This window comes from Pungitius pungitius, chromosome 1, assembly GCF_949316345.1.
Source record: "Pungitius pungitius chromosome 1, fPunPun2.1, whole genome shotgun sequence".
Lineage (NCBI taxonomy): Eukaryota > Metazoa > Chordata > Actinopteri > Perciformes > Gasterosteidae > Pungitius > Pungitius pungitius.
In genome coordinates, this window is record NC_084900.1 from 7163058 (window position 1) to 7184316 (window position 21259).

The window sequence follows — 21259 nt, forward strand, 5'->3', positions numbered from 1 at the left end:
CTCACATGACACAAACCTCCTTGCGGGAAGAACTGTGCGTAGATGTCTTTGAAGGTTTCTTCATTGACAATCCCGCTGGGGCATTCCTGCAAGACAAAGACCACTCAGCACCACTGACCTGCGAGTAAAGACTGATGGGGAAAAAAGTTTAAATCGGAGTTAGGATGGGCCAATCACGGTGTAATACACGACTTGGACACCTGTGACTGACAGTCACCAGAGAATTCAGTGGCTGCATTTGTCAAAATTGGAAATAGTTCATTATAAATGTTTCAATCAGGGAGAAAAAGTAATGTTTGTACTTTTACATGAGAAAAAAAAAATATTGTGACCTATAATCCATCCATTTCCTTCTCCAATGCAGAAGTGTGTAACAGTGTTGTGTAACACCGTCTTTCAGTCTTAATGTTAACTTACTCTTTAACTTGTGAATAAATGAGTAGTTTACTACTTTTTTTTTTTCTGTCTAAATTTAGAGGAGCAATATTTCACTCTTTCAAGGAGACGTCATTGGATTCCCCCCCCCAGCAAACCTTGACCTGTCTCAGACAGAATGTAACAGGTAAAGTCTCAAGTTCAATGTGCTGCTGTTCATACTGCAAATCATCCAAGTCCTCAATAGACATCTGGACCTCCGGTCATCCGCTGTGCCCCGACCGGTGGTATTCTGTCCCTGGGATAAAAGACCGAACACTCCGACACATCAACTCCAAAAAAGATGCTTGTGAATGAAAAGCGCAAAGCAAAGACTCCGAGGAGGACCGCGCTCAGGGCAGCGTGGTGATGAAGGCTGATAGTTTTGCACTTTCTGCTTGGCGTGAGGCTTCACACTGCTGCAGGATATTGAATCTTTGGGAACAGAGGACATGCTGCATCAACATAGACACTTCTCCACCAAGGGAAAGCAATCCCGCGTCTGGGTTTAATATACTAGACAATAAACCGCAAGATAAAGACAAAAAGATTCATGTCTGGATTTAATGTGCCGTTGTGCTCCGTTTCACGGGTAAAACACTGCTTTTTTTTAATGTGAGCAACGGAGGGCACACGGACTTTGCTCTCTCCTGTGACCATGCAAGATTAAATGTGGGCTTTTTTACCCTTTTTTGAATAGTGTTACGGTGCAATTCGAACAAATGTTAAGCGAACCGAATTAGCGGTTTGCTTTGTGGCTCAGAGTTGCATAAGAAATGTGATACTCTGAGATGATTGGCTGCAAATTAGGGTTAAAGTAATTCCCGCAGAAACAATATTTGTGGTGCCGTTAATCAACAGAACATTAATTGAAGTGTCAGCGCAGTCCTTAGTTAATGGAACCAGCAGGGGTTGCATTTCATTACGCATTATGAGGCAGTCAAGCTCTATTCATTAAAAATGACTATTGTTCATCTAAACTTATCATGATGCGTTCAAATGTCATTTCGTGGAATTTGGTCTCTTTTTGACACACTTCCATTTGAATAATAATAAGAATGCATTTTAATTGTGTTACGCTTTTCACAGTCCCCTATACACTGTACACTGAGAACATAAAGACCACAATTCTGGTCACACATTGAAAGCAGTAGATGCTTTCACATGCTTGGCACACCATACGAAATGGATATGAGTGAGGGTATTAAGACCTCTTTAACTTTGTAACACCAGCTTCAAGCATATTTTAGCTCATTAGATATAATTGAAACCTGCAACAAGTAGATGTAATCAAACAAATTATTTCCTAAGCAAGTATACTGTGTTTAGTCCACATAAATAAATGACAATAAGGACGGTAACAAATTACAAGGACAACATTCAATACACTACACGGGTTCACCCTGACACTAAGTACAGCTGAAACGGTGTGTTTTTCTCCCGAAGTTCCAGGGCAGCACTAAAACATTCTGCATGTGATATGAAACCAATGAATTGTTCTGAACGGACTGTTTGTGTATTTGCTCGGCTTTAAGCCAACCTTCCTTTTGACCTGACAGATATGACAGGTGTGTCGAAGCGAGCGCGGGGATTTTCCGAAACCTCCCGGTCTACTAAAGAAGTTTCTCTGTAACAAGAAGCATTTGGTTGTTGTTTTTCGTAGAGCTGCTGTTAATTAAAAGAATAAAGAACGTTGTTTATGATCCACAACACTGCAGCGAATAGGTTGTCAACAGTCAACCATTTTTCGAGGAAGTGCAAGTTGATGTCGAGTAATTAAGGAATCACAGTGGGGAGGGGGAGATGTAATCTCACGTTGCTTGTCTCTGTGTGTGTGTGTGTGTGTGTGTGTGTGTGTGTGATGGGTAATTGCAGCTGTCAGCACTAATAACGCATTGTTTAAGTGGGGCACTAATGTACAACCGGCTGTGTTACAAGTCAGTTTCTTCTTCCGACCTGGAAAGTCATCCTCACCCACACCCGAAGGAGAATTAATGGTCACTAAAACTGTGATTTTATACTCCATCTTACACTGATAGCAGAATGAATCCGATCACAACTTATCGCCTCTTTTCAGCCTTGTGATGAGATGGAGGAAGGGAGGCAGATTTCGATCAGGAATGTCAGAGTGTTATCTGGTCATCAACACTGAGCGCCTGCGAGTTCCACCCGATCAATGCATGAACTACATTACGGGTGGACTTTAGCTCAAAGTCCTCATGAATACGGTTCCTCTACGTGACAATAATATTAAACGTTTCACAAAACGGTTTCCTTTTAATACAGTGAGGCATCGACAGGTCCATGAATTGCATATTAGGGATATTATGCCGTTTGGAAACCTGGACATCATTGGAATTAGGCAAGGTCAAGCTAGCTTTATTTTTACTGTAGCATTGATTCCTCCAATCAAACACCAAATGCACATCTTAAGCTGCAAGGTTGTGGTAAAGGCACGTTTATCACGTTCAGTTTTTCATTTCTGTAAAATGTATTGTACCTTTAGGCAAAACCCCATTGGAAGAATTCCAGCGGTGTGTTGTGTCGAATTAGAACCAATTAGCGTACAATTCTTCACTTTTCCTTGCATGTTGCTGCATCAAACATATTTTTCCATTTACAATCTTACTAGACGGAGTGAGAGGCCTGAATATGTAATTTGTAATTTGATATACTTGTAAAATTTGCTCAGCCGTGATGATTAAATAACAAATACATATCTCTGAAATGCAAAACCGGCCAGGCATGAAATTCATTTCCGAGTTACGTAAAGGCTTGCAGCAATAAGCAATGTTGGGATTGAAATAAAGCTGTGAACAGAGGCGTCATCACAGGTGGAATGGAAACTTTATCTAATTCCCAAGGCAGTGCCTTTGTAGGGCGCATGTGGGGACGATATTGTGTTATTTCCTCCAGTCTGAGGTAAAGGCATTTGAGAAAAGATGGATTCTCTCATACGTTTAAGGTGACCTTCCTCCTGAAGACAGACCCAGTGATGGAGCTTATTTTAGGCCCTACTCGACACCCTGATAAAGCTCCACTTTGATCATTTGTGGGACAAGGGCAATTTCGGAAAGTTTTTTTTTTTTTTTTTTCCAGGACAAAAGACCTCATCCTGCCACTGTCACATCGCCATCGGATTTGCTTCAAAACCGTGGACAACAACGACAGAGAATAAACATTTCTCATCACTGGAACCAAGCCGGCCTCCGTTTGGTCTGGCTGGCCACGAAATCTCTCACAAAGTCACCAGGTCGGTGCGAGACAGGGATGAGCCTTTTGACCCTGAGCCACACCGCAAACTGTGATGGACCAAAGCTGCCAAAGTGCCAGGACTCTCTCTCTCTCTCTCGGTCATATTTGGACTGCTGCCCGAAAACATCTTTCTAAATTACACGGCAGACAGTGTTTCCCCTTCCGATTGAACAAGGGCAGCGCTACTCCAAGTTCCCCCCCCCCCCCCGCCCCGCCCCCCAAGCAAGTCTGGAATTTCGTCTCTTCACGTCTACACTGCGCTTTGACGTTCCGCAGCAACACTCTCGCACGCTGCCACCAGTTGACGCCGTACTGCTGAGGATGATGTAATCATCACAAGATTCCCAGTCAGTTGGAGTCTGTTTGACTTGCCCGTGGTGCTAAATAAAAGTCAATAGGATTTGTAGAGGAAAAGTGATCACTGTACCACTGCCCCCATCAAATCTTTTGTCTTCCTGCTTTGCCAAAGAGGCTTATCAACTAACTAATTGTACTAGGTTCCATCTTTCTTCACTAAACGTTTGACTGAGTCCATCTTCCTCAGAAATCACTCCCCTCAAGCGCGGACCCGCTTGCCCAGTAATTGCTCAGCGAGTCCCTGCGTATAGATCACCTGTCAGACCCCTCTCCCGCTTTCTCAGAAATCACGGACTGGAGCACCCCTTTCTGCACATGTCTGTATCTCAGTCCATGTCTGCATTGATTTATTGTCCTTATGCATATAAAAACATCCCCAAGCTGCGTTTTGGTCCTTCTACTCAAAGTAAGAAGGAAGTCTGCATTGCAATCCATCTGATGAACCAACCCACAGACGTGCCGTCCCCAGGGCGAGGCCCGCTAGCGTGGCTAAAACGGATGCAATACGTCTTTCCCTCAGGGCGGTGGGGAGCCGGGCTGAGTGTGCGGCACAAATTAAAGGCCTCATTAGTACACTTCTTACCTCTCAGCCTCGGTCTCAAGTGGAAGTCGACTAATGGGTAGGCTTTTTGCAGGGACTTGGCATGGAGCACACTGCTGGCTGAACAGAAAACTGAAGCCCCTCGGGATCTCCTTTATCACAGGACTCTTGCTTTTTTTTTTTCTTCGTTTTTTCCCTCGCTTTCATTGCCAGACAATTCTCGTTGAGTCAATTATGGGTCATCTCATTACGAGGTGACAATAAAGCGCTATGGGATGCTCTGGGCGACTTCGAACCCGATTGCTCATCAGTAATCTCACGGAATATGTTGGAGGTGTGAACTAATCATCATTTTAGCACAGTGGACGATGTACCGACACTTTGTCTGTGGTGAGCTCAACTGGACATGATAGCATGAAGTGCACGATGTATGATGTGGATGTGGAATACTGAGTGAGAGAAAGCCCACTGAGCTGCACACCGCGCAGGGTGCTGAGGGTGCGCGGCCGGCCCCGTCACTCACATTTTTGAAGCCGCGGTAAAGGATCTGAAGTTCCTTGCGGGAGAAACGAGTCCGCGCCTCGAGCTGCTCCAGTCCCTCGGGGCGATGGCGAACTGTAGATAGCTCCAGCTCATCTTCAACGCTGTCTGGAGATCCGGAGAAAAGTCAGATGTGAATAAATACTGGTGCTCCCCCCCCCCCCACCCCCCCGAATTTTGGCGTGAAATGGTCACAAATTCTGCAAAACCTTCACAACAAAGCAAGTCCATCAAATTGATTCCATTTGGAAGGCCTGTTCAACGCCAAACTCAACAGCAGAGATAATTAGTGATATTTCCGGCCCTAGAACAAAGTCCTTATGGCATTGAGCCACTTCATGAACCCTGTGAAACTTTTTAATGGGTGTATAATGATGCCAGATGCTGTCTGGGCCCGGCACTACCCTCGCAGCGTCTGACTTCTCTTGATGGCACACGGCCTCTCATACACCTCAAATGTGATGGTGACTAAATACCTAATTGGCTCAAAGGATACTATTGTGACCCACAACAAAAGGGCTGCGTCTTCTAACCAACCACAATTAACCCGCTGCTATGGAGCTAATGCTTTCTATTCATAGGGGACAATAAGGAATATATTAGTAGGGGTGAAAAGAGCTCGGATCTCGGTATCGTCGTCAAATTAGTCCAGAATTCTTAAGCACACAGTGCGGTAATTACTAGATTTGATAAGCACTGTATTATGAAAATATTTTTCTAAAAATGCAACTATGACAAAATAATCTATGATCTAAGGGTAACCTGGGAAATACAGCATTTGGTAGGACGGGTACGTAAGCAACTTTCAGCCTCAGCACCTTCGAGGAAACTGGACATGGTGCAAGCAGAGTAAGAGCTGATCACCCAATTTCAAGATTGCAGGTGAGACTTGTAACTTGGGAGACCTGCAAGATGCCCTAGACCTCCTGACCTGGACGGGGGGGGGGGGGGGGGGGGGGTTGTCTTGCCACCTGTTGCGAGTGCCACGTGCGCGCACACGTGGGACATATTCAGGCACGTTACCATGGTAACCATAAACGAGTCTTAGAATTACCTAAAATCCTTTCCAGTCTTTACTCATCCTGTTGTCATATTATTTATGAATGTTTCATCCATTTTAATAATCTGTCACATGACAGTGAGCTTCGAGGAAGCTTGACCTAAAGCGAGATTTCAACAACTTGACATGTACTATTTCAACAAGCTGGCAAGAAACGGAGAAAGAAGGTTGCACAATGGAAAAGGGGAACACCACGTGGTCCGAATCCTTCTCGGTGCCGAGTTAAACACGGCACAGATGCTAAGCAGATGGCTAAAAGCTGTTGGCTCAGATTTGGCTCAATGTACACAACAACTAACACTATGGCGCACAACAGAGCCCTCGTAAAAAGAGATGTGGATTTTGGCAAAGCCATGCTGTCAGTTTAAAACATGGTCATATTGCCCCTTTTTTAATGACACAATAACTTTGACATTTAGATGATGATCCAAAGTGAAGCCGCCCATCTGTTGTTGTTACTTAACTGTTACCCACCTTCTTTCCTGAGTTGGTGAGTGAGTGCGAGGGAAATTGGGTGCTTGTGTGTTCATGGTGACCCTATCAAGAGATGTCAGATCACGTTTGTATCGATTTACTATTTACCTTTTAGTTTTATTCATTTGTCTGTGCAGAACTTGATGTACAGCAATTTGTACAAGCAGTTTAAATTCCATATTTTGCTTTTATAATATACATAGGCCTAGTGTCTGTGACAAACACCCCAAGCTATTGCTATAGTACAACTGAACGCCTGTCTGCTGGTGAAAACCTGAATGTGAAGGAAAATAAAGCCACTCTTTCCTAAGTGGAATAAAGCAGATTGTGAGTGACACAGCGCTTAATCGGGCAGGAAAAGAGCATGCAGTGATGGCTCTCTGATTAATGTTTGCCCTTTTAGTTTATTGACAAAATGGCTCAGACGCTGACGCGAGTGTGGGGTAATAGAGAGCGGCACATGCTGTGCTCTGGAAACCTTACCCACAAAAGTTAAGCAATAGCCACTTTGCGCTGTTGTCCCGAGGAATGAAGTATATCAGGCAATAAAGAATTTTGTCCTGGGGAGACCAAACATTTCACTAATTGAGTCATCAATTGCAAAAACAAAGTCATCCCGTACTTTGGCCTTCCGTGAAAGACAAAACCTTCAGTAGCTTGTTAGCTTCCTGCAGCTTTAAAAGCATGTTGCAGCGGTCAGGGGTGAAATTCATAGACACCACTGAGTAAAATAGCAGCCATAGATATTCATCCTGCAGCAATTACAGAGGATGAGTTTGAATGACTTTCAAGGCTAATAAAGAGGGTAATCAGCAAAAAAAAACATTATATTGTCTAATGCGCTATATTCTTAATCAATGAGCTGACAAAAATACTGAAAAATGAAATTGACTATATAATCCACTGAAATAAGTCCGTTGTAGTTGTAGTTTAACCGCCACATTATTTCTAACTCGATATTTAGCTCAAAGGTAAAGTCAAGCTAGCGGGTAAAAAAAACCTCTGCCACCCCTTAAAATCAACTGGACACATGGACCCAAAATGAGTGGCTAAAAAAAAAAATTCCTTTGACGAGTCGGTATCCTGTGGAAACTGGAACGTGTTCAGCTGACCACAAATTGCGGCTCGATGTTAATAAATGTCAGGTCGCTTCTTGTGCTGAAGCACACAGTTTGATGAACAGTGCTGCTGAGCGGGCCTTTTCTTGGTGTTGATATGAGGATGTATCTACATATCTACAGTCAGGCAAATGTTAGCCTGGAGGTCCACATGGAAGGGATGAATGTGATACTGCATCAAGTGCAGAAGCCCCTCGCGCACTGTGAGATTGAAATAAAACTATTAATTGGATCCATGATGGGGGAACTCTAGGTTTAATCGGTGTGAAATTGGACAAGCACCGTGTAAATTTTAGGCATTGATAGCATTCATCAGACCTCGAGTTTTATTGGTTCTCTTGCTTTGTCGTTACAAGCCTTTTTCCCCTTGATGTTATCAGACTAAAATACTGCAGCTACATCCGTGTGTGCGTTATACCGGCACGTCGTTTCAAGAGTTCCCGTGGATGCGTCTTAACTTATACCATTTAGCGCTAGCTGTCCCCTTAGCGCCGCGGCGCCGAGAAGGTGGTCCCACGCAATGACTTCATGGGTCCACAATTTATCCCATGACGGTTTAAATTATAGTGACGTGCACCCAGCCTGTGCAGCTTCAGGAGGGGTCTGGAGATCTTCAACCTGCGGACACATTCGATGGCAGAACTTGTCTCGTTGAATGAGTCTCAGTGACCAGCTTTGCTTACTACGGACTAAAAAGCAACTAAAGCTCATATTTACAAGAACCTGGGCTAAAATGTTCCTTGTAAAAGTGGCAGGTTTGATTCTCAAGACTTTCTGGCTGATCGCACATTTTTCTACAAACAAAGGCAATACATGTTAAATTCTAAGTAGTAATTTAAAAAAAGCACAATGTCTAAAAGATTAGTCTCTTAGTTAAACAACTCTGTCATGCATGTTATATAAAATATATATATACAACAGTAAATGTTGGTGTATATCATTGTTGCATGAAGCTTCTCACAAAGGCCTCATCTTCTCCTGTGGAATGAAACTCAAATCCGATCTCTTCACTTAAAACGGTGAAACTTCTTCCGATCAATAAGCCCCAGCTGTTGATGACACACCGTCCGGATACATGCAACACGTGGACCCGAACTCAATACTGATGTTATCTCCACCTGAGCTTACTCCTAATATAGCTGCCTCCATGTGCCGGCAATACAACAGAGGACCATCAACCAGCAATTTGGGGGTATCGAGTTCATCAGAAGGTCCATTTATGGGCAAGATATATAGCAGGTAAATAAAAGGTATATTTGCACATATAGTTAGACTAGTTCAAAGTTAGGCTTGTAGCTGATATTACTGAAATGTAAGTTATTGAAAGAAAATTGGAATTAAAATTCTTGGGCTTCAATATGATTTCATCTTGGCTTAAAGGCATAGCAGAATCAGTCGTCCACTTCTGGGACATTTCAAGTCCCTTCTTTGAGTGATTGTATCTGGCAGCGCACTGCAGTGCCGCTATCCCATCTTGATGTGGCTCTTTGGTTCTCGTTTCCATCCAGTTTCATGTCCAAATGTAACGAGGAGTTGTGTCTCAATTATGACCAAGAGAAATAATTATTTCACTGTTTAGACTATTATCATCTTTGCTGAATTGATTTGTTTAATATTGAATGCTACACTGCAGAAGTGATTTCACATTCTTACTTCCCCTCAATTACACTCAGTGGTGTCTTTGCCTCTTTGCGCCTCAACCTCCATCTCTATCTCATAAGTCAGGTCACTGCAACTGCACAGTCAAATTAACATTTTCAGGTGTTTGCAGGTGTTTTTACCTAAAGATATAGTATTTCATCAGTAGAAGAACCAAACATGGTCATACACTTAAGACAAATATTTTAGTAGTTACTGCATGAACTGCTTGTTCAGTTGCTTTATATTTCTGGCAGTATACTAAGCAGGATGATCAATATATATAAATATATATATTTTGACGAAAACCTTCCCATCTGTCCAAAAAGTTTGCTTTAACAGCCTAGCCAAGCATTTACAGAACGTTATGTTGCCATATGAACTACTGCCCAAATGCAGAGACAAACACCTTTTGGGTACATTAAATCCAAACCGATTACAAAGCGCCAGGGGGATAGACGCTTTTTAAGCCAATTATTTATTGGGTCAGTGTGCGGCCACCTCGTTTAACAAGGTTGACAAATGGGACAAATGTGACAGACGCTTTTCCACTATTAATAAACTAAAATGACATCCAGTGAGACAGAAACATGGACAGCAGATCAACAGTGTCAGTGCTGACTTGTACAGTATATCCGTGCTGGCAAGATTCCCCCAAGAGGACAACTAAAAGAAGAAAGTGTGAGGCTAGTGTAACATCACTCGGACCCACCTCCCTGAAGTTGCACTAATGCTGCTGGCCTCCAAAACAGAACACACTAAATTGGCAATATTGTGTCGCTATTTTTATTTATTGCTCAAGTAATGCCTCAAATATTACAGGTGATTCGTCTACATACTACGTGTTGAGATTTGGAGTAGAGCAACAGATGGAAGGACTTTACGGTGAACGTGATATTTTCCATAACTCAGAAGAATGTTTTACACTCTTCACAACATCACATAAGCATGTTAAACGAAGCTGGTGATAACATATGCATTGGGGGGAACGCACTGTTTAAACCCTTCATTTCCTGTTTAACTCATTTGCAACGTCCGATTATCTTTCCTGGTGTGTAATGATTTCCCCTCTAAACCAACAAATGTTACCGAAATCCTCTACGACCAACAGTAAACATCTGCTGCTCACAATGCTGCTTTTGCAAACGTTAGATCTGCAGACTCAGACACACTGCGGAGTGAGAAAAGCATAACAGATGAATCCCATCGAAGGTGGATACAGATCTGCCATTCATTTCCATTTGGTTGGCCCAAGTACAAATAAGCCCAAAGATTGGATACGGGTAGAGCGATATGTCTTTGCAGTTATTTAATAAAACAACTTTCAGTTCCCTACGGCAGGCAGGACAAATGGCAGTGAAATTGATTTCTGGAAAAAGACAAAGGCATGGTCTGCCTGAAAACAAAAAGCCAAATGGGAACGTTGGTGAGAATACAAATGCCACCAGTCCATGAGCATGAATAAAAAAACAAAAATCTATCTGATTAGATGATGAATTTAGTTTCCCTGGGACATGACATCAGCTTTTGTGCTTTGCTGCCAATAAAGAAAGGCAGATGCAAATAAATCAGAGGCCAAGCAGCCTGAGAATAGATCTGTGTTTACAGACAAATGGACGAAAGCCTTAGTTGCTCCCTTCAGCTTTAGCTTTTGCAGAACGGTAGCTGTATATGAGGAGAAAAAGAAAAAAAAAAGAGCACGGTCATCGCTTTCTGACATTGGCATTGACATCTGGCATTTACATTAGTCCAAAAAAAGTTTGAATAAGCAAATCTGAGAATGCAAAACGGCAGTGTGTTGAAGTCAAATGAAATGCTGTCATTTGCCTTTCTGAGTGGGAGTGATTGCACTGACTGGAGGCCAAGCTTTGTGTCTACAGAGATCAGTTCTCAAGCTGAGCATAATGAATCCCATCAGAGGGTTTTAAAAAACACAAAACAACCTTGCTTTGGCAATGGAAGAAAGGTCCTCTCCCCCTGAGAGAATTCCAGTCAGAAAAAAAAAGATGATTAATGTGAACAAGGAAAGTTGTATTGCAGACTTCACAAAACCAACTAAAACTGCGGGCATGTTCAGTCCCGCTGTATAAAAAGACACAATTAAGAAAACCAGACTTAAACTACGCGACACTGCTCTTTAATAAACCCCTCACACTTTGCATTGCCAGATCAGTGGTTCATGGTTCAAATCACAATGGCCTTCAATAAGACTAAGATTGTGCTTCACGGACCATGCACACTGCTGTAGCACAATATAGTCATTTCCATTAAATTCATCTTTGAAAACACAATCAACCTCCAGCACAGCAAACAGCCATCCAATTGTTAACCAAGAAGCATCCATCGCCCTCCTCTTATCACAATCTAAATGATCATTTTTTTCAAAATGAGCGGTCGTCTGACAGCGAAGAGGCCTATAAATTCGGATGCTAAAAGGTTAAGTCGATTACGTCATGCCTCGCAATAAGAAGCCTCGAAAAAAAAGCCAAAGGGTAATTGGGCCCGGTTGATTGTTGTCCTTTAAATGGATCTTATATAGAAACTCTTACATTTAGCAGGAGAGCTGCTTGCCAAATACCTCACACCTCACTTACCTGCAAGTGAGTCATGGTGTCCATAGTTTATTGAATCAAACCCTCCCTGCTTTCTCAAGTAGCAACGTCATTTGTATCCCCAACGGTTATTGTCGTCCTGAATTAAATTAGTTGGACAAGATGAAGAAAATGGCCTTAAATTTCCACTCACTCAACTGAAGACGGATGTGTGACTCATCACAGAAAATCATACAAGGGTGCAGGTCTTACCTCGCCCATGTGAGCGCGTACTCGACACTCCTGCACTTTACAAAATGAAGAACGCGCTTCAATAGGTTACTGCATTCTGAATTGCTGGCAGGCAGCCTTTATATAACGGCGTTGATACCTGTAGGGGAAATGAAGACCACTACGACTGCCTTGGACTCCAAAAACAAGACTGTTCCTCACTTCTATTGGTCAAGAAAAAGAAAAAAGGCTACCGCTATAACCTAAAAAATGTTACAACCTCGTGTGACGTTGAGTTTTGGTTATGTTTTTCAATGCCTTTGCATTTTACTTCAAAACACATTTAGTGGTTTAAACCTCACTGAACCTGCCATCGACAAGCAAAACCAGGCCAAAACCAGCAGTGGCACTAACTATCGGAGCTGCCAGGCCATAAATCCCCATTGAGGGCAAAGAGAACACAAGAAATTTGTGAGATTGACGCAACGCTTCATTACTGTTCAGAAAATCGTGTTATTGTCAAATGTGTGTGTTGTACCGATAGAGATTTGGATGGTTTTCCTGCACAGAGCTGAACCAGAGAATTATTTATCGTTGTGTAACACACTGATTGGTCTGCAAAAAGTAAATTGTGTTCCTTGTTATGTCGCAACGCAGCCAAATAACACCGGAGGGTCCAAATTTCTACAATTGTTCAAATTTCCAACAAAAATCCTCATTAAAAAAAAAGTTTTCTGGCCAAAATGAGCCAACACAAATTGCAGATAATTCCAGCCTTTTGGATGGTAAGCACGGATGCGTGTAGGCTACACATCAATACCGCTAAATTGGTAATCAAACTCCGAGTGGGTCCCCATGCCTTGTTGCCCTGCTCATATATTCAGCACAATGCTCTGATGATTGTGCATTGGCTGATTGCAATGATCTTGTTATTTCTCTCCACCGAGGAAGCATGCCAGGCCAGCGGCAGGGAGAGGCTTAATTAAGTATTTCTTTCCAATTCAATCTGCAGTTCAAGTGTTGTACGGTCCCCGCGGGCCCAGACGTGACCCCCCCTCCCCCTCACAATGTGTCCGTCTGCTACGACTTCATCCGAACAGCGCTTCCAGTTTTTTTTTTTTTTTCATTTGCTGCCAACTGACATGTTTTGCAGCCCAGCTGAGAAACTCCCTGTGGATTTACCTCACATGGGCTTTTTAAAGCGCTCCCTCTCCCCCGGATGCCTCAGCGGAGCGGCCTTGGAGGGGGGGGATGGGGGTTGGGGAGGGGGGGGGATGTTACCGCACTGGGCAGCTCCCAGCTGCGAACGTGTCTGACTGGGTCAATGTGAAGCATGGCGTGCACAATCAGCGAACCATTTCCCGGGAGGTTTTACGGATATAAAAAAAGGTTAAAAAAAATAAAAAATGTTTGTAAGAGCTGCAATGGGGATGTGTATTAGAATAAAGTCATCAAAAAGGTAATTCTGTGACTGTTTGGGTTGTCATTATCAAAGGGAGGCAGTGCCGTACCTAGGTGGTTAGGGTCCGTCACTCAACCCGGCACTGTAGAGTTAAATGCTGAAATGAAAGGTATATTAGTTGATTAATAGCTGGACATTGAAGGAAGTCTTATCATTGTAGTTAATAATCATAGTTATTAATGTAAAAAATAATAATTGTTAGAAAAGTTAAACAATCAACTTAAAAATGTCTTTTTTGGCTTCGTGAAATGTGATGGATAAATAAAGCCAACGTGTGCTTTATTTAGTTTTTTCGTTAAAATATAATAAGGTTAATAAGGTATTTGCAACCGCTAACGCCTATGTTTTGGATTCCCTCCCACGCCTATAAAAACCCCCTCATGTTTAAAACAATCTCTGAACCCCCATCTCCAAAGTTACGCTAAAAAGATTTCCCACAAGATCTCCCACACCAAAACTTTTGATATCCCCGGCCTCCTTGGACATCGGGAAAACATCACTACCTTTATCGCCCGCTCGTCAGAGCAGCCTCATATGGCAGATACTCTGTCGGTATTTACAGTCCGTAGACACCTGTGTGGAATACAAATCACGCAATCAGGCAAAGGCACGCCGGCTTGACTCGATTATCTCCCTGCGGAGAATAATCCACAGCATTCGAGCTGCGTCTGTGAGCGCAGAGCGGGGGGGGGGGGGGGGCGGAGCCAGCCGCTGTGCGGTGGAGCGTGCCAACCGGTTTTGCTGAGTGCGAGCTTCGCAGTTCCTCCAAAATGAAAACAGCGCTGCCATGTGCCCTTAAAATAGCACGACCGCCGCCGATGCTCAATCCAAACACCTCTCGCGGGGTCAGGTCACCGTTTTCCGACTGGCCACTATTACAACGAGGGATTGTCCCAACACACCGAGAATCCATCTGATAGTTCACTACCAACTAACAAAAATAGAGAAATGGCTTCTCCAATTTCGGTACCAACAATATCTTTCCTGCTCAATCACTCTCTGCTTCCCGTCACATCGCAACCTCTCTCCATTTTCACAACTTCAGCTCGGAAGATAACACAGTCCATTTGTTTTGCTGTTTTCACTGAGTCACTTATTTCTGCTTCGGGACGGTGAACTCCATGAACGTGTCATGTTCCCAAATGGAAACATCGTGTTCAGAGGAGTTCTAGCAGCCCAAGATGAGTTTCTCTTTTGGAGGATAAATCTCCTTTGAGTTTGCCTTTGATGTGATCATTTTTCTTTGTGACTTCTCCACTGCTAAGTCCTATTCCTCCTGGTTTCTGCCCTTCTCTCCATCAGCGGCTTACCCTCTGAGAAGCTGATGAGCCCCAGGAGGTGCAGCAGCTTGATGGAGGCGAACACCAGCACCACGATGCCCACCGTCTGCAGCCCCTCGGTCTCCCAGATTGCGCTCAGCATCGCTCCACCCTCGGCCAGCTCCGCGCCACCGTACCCGGCCCCGGAGCCGGAGCCGGCCTCCTCGCCCTCTGGAGCCCCGCCAGGACGAGCGCTGCCACCCGGCCCTGCGCTCCAGTTCCCCTGCACCCACTCCAGGACTACACCAGCCCGGGCGCACGGGCCCGGGAGCCTCCTGGCGCCCGCCTACTGCTGCTGCTGCTGCTGCTGGTGCGGCTCGCCTGCTCCCCGGATCCAGTACGGGTTGAGCTCAAATGCGATGATGTTCAGAGTGAGAAATCCCGGTCTCAGCTTGGCGAGGAGCCGGAAGACATGGAGGATCTCTCCGATCTCGAGGGGGGGGGTCACTGAGAAGTAGGAAGGGCCGTCTCGAAAAAAAGTCCTTTTTCTTTCCTCTCCTCAGAAATGAGGAGGCTTCCAGGAGGAGGGTAAAATCAGGCAGAGGGAACTCTTCGCCTCTCTCGCATTTTGTGGCTCTCGCTCGCTCTTTCGGGGCACAGTGACTGCTCTCACAGCAAAGTACAGGGAGGGAAGATGAGAGGGAGTGGTAATGAGGGAGGGAGGCAGGGAGGGAGGGAGGGGACATGAGCTTGAGGCAGAGGGGAGGTGTGGTGCTACAGTGGATGAAGCTCAACCTCTTATGAGCTACACGGCTATACATCGGTTTGCAACAACCTCAAACACACTTGAAATTCATTTTTGTCATTATTTCTACGGGCCATTTTATCTTTGTAGGACGCTTGTGTTTCCGGGTTAAATGTATCACGTCTTAATCTTAATTGCTCAAAATAATTATATATATAGCTATACATCTATCGATGCCACAGTGGCAGTTGATCTACAATTGTTACATGCCACATTCAACATTTGCCCAGTATTTGGCAGGTCATGATGCTAGACACTAATCCCCCCCCAAAAAATAGAAATGAATGTAAAAAATGTAAATTTACAATTTCATTGATACCGTTTTTAGTTAAATAATGTTTGATGTCTGTGATTAGGCGCTTGACAGTATGGACATCTCATGAATGATTGTCCAGGCTACGTGACGGATTAAACATAATGATGATGACAAAAGAAGACGGAAATGATTCCACCCGACGTGGCCAGCCAGCCAAAAAATAGCTTTCTAATAAGACAGTCATTATCATCTACTTTAAAAAGACAAAATAAATCTTGCCTTTAAAAATAGAGTTTACCCCCCATTATTACAGTTTTAGTTAATAGTTTTTTTTTGTTTTTTTTAAAGTTCTGGGAAAACTCCAATACACAGTCCACATGAAACAGTTAAAGAATAAATGCTGCAATAGTACCGTATGGAGAAATTACTACACGTTAGTGCTAATTGCTACTGCTACACCCGGCACGGGACACAGATGGATCGCGTGCCTGTAGTCTTTGCACACGCTGATGTAAGTGTGTGGTGAAAGTGGGAAGAAAATAGTGCTGATCCAAACAACTTCCTTAATGTAACTGCTTGTTATCAAAAGGAGTTTGATTCAACTGAGACAAAGGACAACCAAGCCAATCACTTACTAATGTACGCTAAAGAAACATTGGTTGCTATATTTTTTCATTTTGTTCCATCTACAATTAATCATTGAAACAAATACAGAAATCCATAAATGTTACAGTCATCACGTCAGTGCTTTATTTGTTTCACCTTAAGAGAAACTCACTCTACTAAATTAATATTCGTATTGAACGATAAATGTTCAAAGCAGTCATTCAGATTTCCCTGAACAAAGAGTTAAAAATGAGGGACGTAATCCATCATTAGAAAAAAAATAATAATAATATCTCGGCTTGATGTGGTTTGAAAATCAATAGCAATCAGCAGACTACTTGATCTGGTTGGCCCCAGGCCACGTGAGGAGCCATTTCTATGCAAGTCTCATCCATAGAAAGTGATAAAAATACACAGTGAAGATAAGCATGCATGGACGCTGAAGAGTGCACTCACGGTTCTTCAGATCGAAATTGAGAAAAAAGGGGCTAAAATGTTGTGACGTAGGCTTCCTGTGTGCAAAATTAGCTCGTTCCAGTCCAAAGGGAACAAAGAGGCTGTTTATTTAGGTCCAGGTCGCCATGCAAGTCATCATGTCGTCTGTAAAGGTTTCTTTGTCCAACGGGGCAACAGCCAGGAAACGGCTTTAACCAGAATATGTAAATATAAGATAAACTGTGTGGTGGGACAGCAAAAAATATTTGATGAGATTAAAACGGCTATAAATCAGTATATGAATAATTGATCTAATAATGGATCTAATTAGTAATATGAAGGTCACTAATGTGAAGGTGGTCACTTTCACACTACTGCTTTCTGAATGCACAATACTCACAGTAAGCCCTAGCACAGCGTCCCTCATGCAGCCAAGTTCCCCAAAGCCCGGATAGAACATCTTTTTTAGGTTGTTCATTCTGTACACGTGACATGAATTGCACTCTGTCCATCCTCTGTTCTCCCTAAGGTTTCTTCCCTTTTTTTTCTTCTCCCTGTTGAATTTTGAGTTATACAAGATCAATTGAATTGGGCATTGCATTGCATCTGGCCTTCTGTCTCGACTTGGCTCTCCATGCAGTCCCTCTGGTTGACTGATTGTTAATAAAACATGGAGGAATGATTTACCAATCATAGTCTTTCTGAAGCACTGAGATTATCCTCCTTCCCAATAAAATATTAAAGCTACGAGTTGAGAGTGTGTGAGACAAGAGGAAAAGAAATAGTGGGGGTGGGTTTTTTTTTTTTTGTGCAACTGAGCATCCATCCATCTATTAGAGCCATGATTCCATCAACCCAGCTGACATGCAAATCTTACATCCCACTTCTTGCTCCATTAACGGCACACAGATTGTGGACAATGACCACTCTCACATAGTTACAGCGTGGCAGGAGAAAATGAAGGCTGCAAAGCGTTCACGTTGCTTTGATGTCAGTAATATTTGAGGAAACAAGGGCAGTTGATGACTTAATGGTGTTTTGAACCGGATGCCTGTGGTGGAATATTTGTCAGACATCAGCAACGCCTGATATTGAACACTGCAAACAATCTCTCAGACAATGTTCTGTCTTATGTATGTATAAATACATATGAAAGCGACCACCTCGAGTTATTATCCTCCCAGATTAAAAAATGAAGGACATTTCCCTCGATTGTGAAGCCATTAAATCATCAATAATCCATAGGAAATGACTGTCCATTTTCCACTGAAATCAACCACAAGGTTTTAATATAGAGATAAACTACCCATTTCTAAACGATGATGTGGTGATGTACCTGATTTTCTAATAAGAATGGAATAAATTATGGGAAAATACAAATAAGTTTATTAGAATCTCTCATTTTGTGTTGATTTTGACAATCCTTGCGGATGAAAGGAGTCGTATTTCTAGCCGGTGGAAATCTCGATGGTAGAAAAATGTCCTGCACCCATTATTTATCTCCCCATTTTATGTCTCAAGAGAAAATTGCTTCGTAAGAGCTGGATAAACTTCACCTGATCTGTGGCTAGGAAACTGGCTTATCGAATTCAACTCGAATTCAGCACGGCCCATTCCACATTGTTCAGAAGGCTGTAGGCACTTCTGGTTCCAGTTTTAACTCCACCTGCAATAACTGCAACACATGTCTCAATCTCAAGCTAAAAATCCAATGTGTCGCTGGCTAGATCAGGGGACATTATGTCCAAATAATGGACACAATCATGATTGGATATTGGTTGTTGTACAGTATGTGCATGATTCAGTCCTTTACCTACTGTAAGAAAAACTACTTTTATTTCACTGGCCACGTACACTCACGTCACCTACAATAGTATATAATAATAATTGAATCGGATACCAATACCTTGATTAACATTGTAGTCAAAGCGATCCGTTGTTATGAGAAAGAGAAGAATAAAAAGAATTTTATGGAATTATCCTATTAAAACCACACAATTAAACATGTAAGTTCCTTTTTGGGGGCTCTTCATGTGCCGCACAAAACACATTAAATGGCTCGATTATTGCGTTGCGCTACCCAAACCTCTACATTGCTTTCGATTCAGGGATCCACACAGAACTCATCCATCCTCCATAACTTTTGACAGGCAGCCTCTCTCGGGGATCCAAGTCTGAAATGTCGCGCTGCGCGGATGTCTGACATGTCACCATCCCTGAAGTCCTTATCGCTGTAATGAACAGGGCAAGTGTGAGAGACAAACCTGTAGCCTTTTTGTCCATCCGCCTCGGTGGACTGATAGGCATTGATTTTTCTCACTCGTCGCGCCCAGCTGTCACGTCACTCTGTTTCCATTCTGAGTATTCGCATGGGGGGGATCTTATCTCTTTTGTCTGGGCAGAGTGGGCACAGAGGACACAACCTGATGACGTCAATGAATCAGTCTCAATGGTGGTAGAGTGAAATTTGACTTTGACTTTTGGGAAAATATTTTGAAAAAAAAACAAATTGACCGCCACAGGTGCAGAGGTCAAGAATGCGCCTCTTTTTTGAGGGAATGTCACAAACTCAGGATTTTATTTTCCCATTAGGCATTGGACAAGCGTTCTTTCTTTCTTGCATCAGCACGGAAACAGAAAAAGGGAGCCATCGTTAAAAGGTAACCGTCATCAAAGCTGGCGCCGATCAGTGGACAGGGGAAAAAGAGGTGAAGATAAGATCATCCCGCTGTCTATAGATCAGCTCAGGGCATAGGCGGGTGATGTCATCTCGGGACAGCGGTGCAGCGGTTTGCTCGGACATGCAAAGCGGCATTTGTGCCTGGCTTTGGGGTTTTTTTTCAAGGCGTGTTTTTAAAATGAGGCTGTCATATTTACTGAAGCGTCACCTGTGATGGGGAAGGCAATTATGAACCGTGAAGATGGGGCGCCCCGAGCAAAGTGGCGCGTGCGATCGACCATGGAGTGCAATGGGGAGGGGTAACTCTGATATGGGGCACTTACTTCGTGGACTTTGTGGATGAATTACCGGACGTTTCCCGCCCAAATATGTTTGCGCACCTCAATCTGTTTTAATTGAGTTGACGCATTTGCAGGTCAAGAATGTTTTCTGAGAGAAAAATACAATGGCATGATTTAAGATGTACACTTTTTAAACCCTAACTTGGCCTTCTCACAATATGCAAAAGCACTGTATTCAAGCAGAAACAATAAAGGATCCGTTTGTTTGGTGGTTGCACGTTAAAATACTTGCTTTAACTGCGTCGCTATGGCCTCAAGAAACGTAAGCCTGCATTCACTTTCTAAAGACACGCCAGTCTTATTTTTTTTTTACAGCAGGGCCGCGAGATTTTTATCCACATCCCAATTCATTCTAGATCCGTTCTAGTGTAAAAGGGAAAAGTCGATGGCATTGTCTGCAAACGGACAGTGCCACAAGGCCAAGGGCGGTGTGCTGCCGCTGATAACATTGACCTTCTTTCCTCCACGTCTCACCCATATCGGCTGTGACATGGCTATCTGACAGCTCAGCGCGGACAACACGCAGCAGCAGGGAGCGGGACATGAATTGCCGTTTGCTCCCGCCAGCCCGAAACCATCGGATTTGCCATCCGCCGGCGGGGGGAAAGTGCCAGTCAAACCAGAACGGAAAGTGCAAAGGTCGACGGAGAATATGCATTAGCTGAAACAGTCGAGAAAATAGAGAAGACAAGGGAGACGTAAAAATGGCAAGACAGTTGTCTACGACCGGAGCCACTGGCCAGAGGATGAGTTATAACACGCGTAGTTCATCGGAACCAAACGTACGCCGGGGGGAAATCAATCGTGTCTTATGAAGAAAATCAATTTGGGTATAAATTGTTGAAGCGGCGTGTCCGACTGATACGTCACGGAAATATATCAAGGGATCAGCGAGTTTCCAGGTCTGTTGAATCATGCTAAAACTCTAGTCAAATGATGCCTGGGGACTTTCAGTGTGCTGCTGAGTTAGCAAACTTAAATGAGGACAGTGACTGATGGCTCGAACCAAAGGGAAAAAATTTCATATCAGACGGGCTTCAATGTCCTATGTCCAATCATCTGTGTGTGTTGAATACATTTCCAATTTAATTCCAATAATATTATAAGTATTCCATTCAAAAATAATTGTTTTGAGACATTCTTTGCCGTAACAATATTAAATGAGGAAATCAATCCTTTAGAACATCGACCCATAAAGCAGATCAGATATCAATCTATTGCAGCAGGTTTTAATGACCTCGAAGAGAAGCAGATTA

General features: G+C 43.3%; 1 protein-coding gene across 5 annotated transcripts in view; it reads right to left on the reverse strand.

Annotated features, from left to right (window-relative positions):
* kcnip4a (potassium voltage-gated channel interacting protein 4a) overlaps window positions 1-21259 on the reverse strand; it is an 88310-nt gene that overhangs the window by 2263 nt on the left and 64788 nt on the right. For 4 of the 5 annotated variants that reach the window (XM_037477713.2, XM_037477719.2, XM_037477715.2 and 1 more), the window contains 2 exons: window positions 5091-5215; window positions 17-86 (listed from right to left, as the gene is read on the reverse strand). In XM_037477713.2, the coding sequence (XP_037333610.1) occupies window positions 17-86; window positions 5091-5215 (195 nt within the window). Of the gene's footprint in view, window positions 1-16; window positions 87-5090; window positions 5216-14931; window positions 15527-21259 lie in introns of those variants that run through there. The other variant, XM_037477716.2, reaches the window with a different exon arrangement.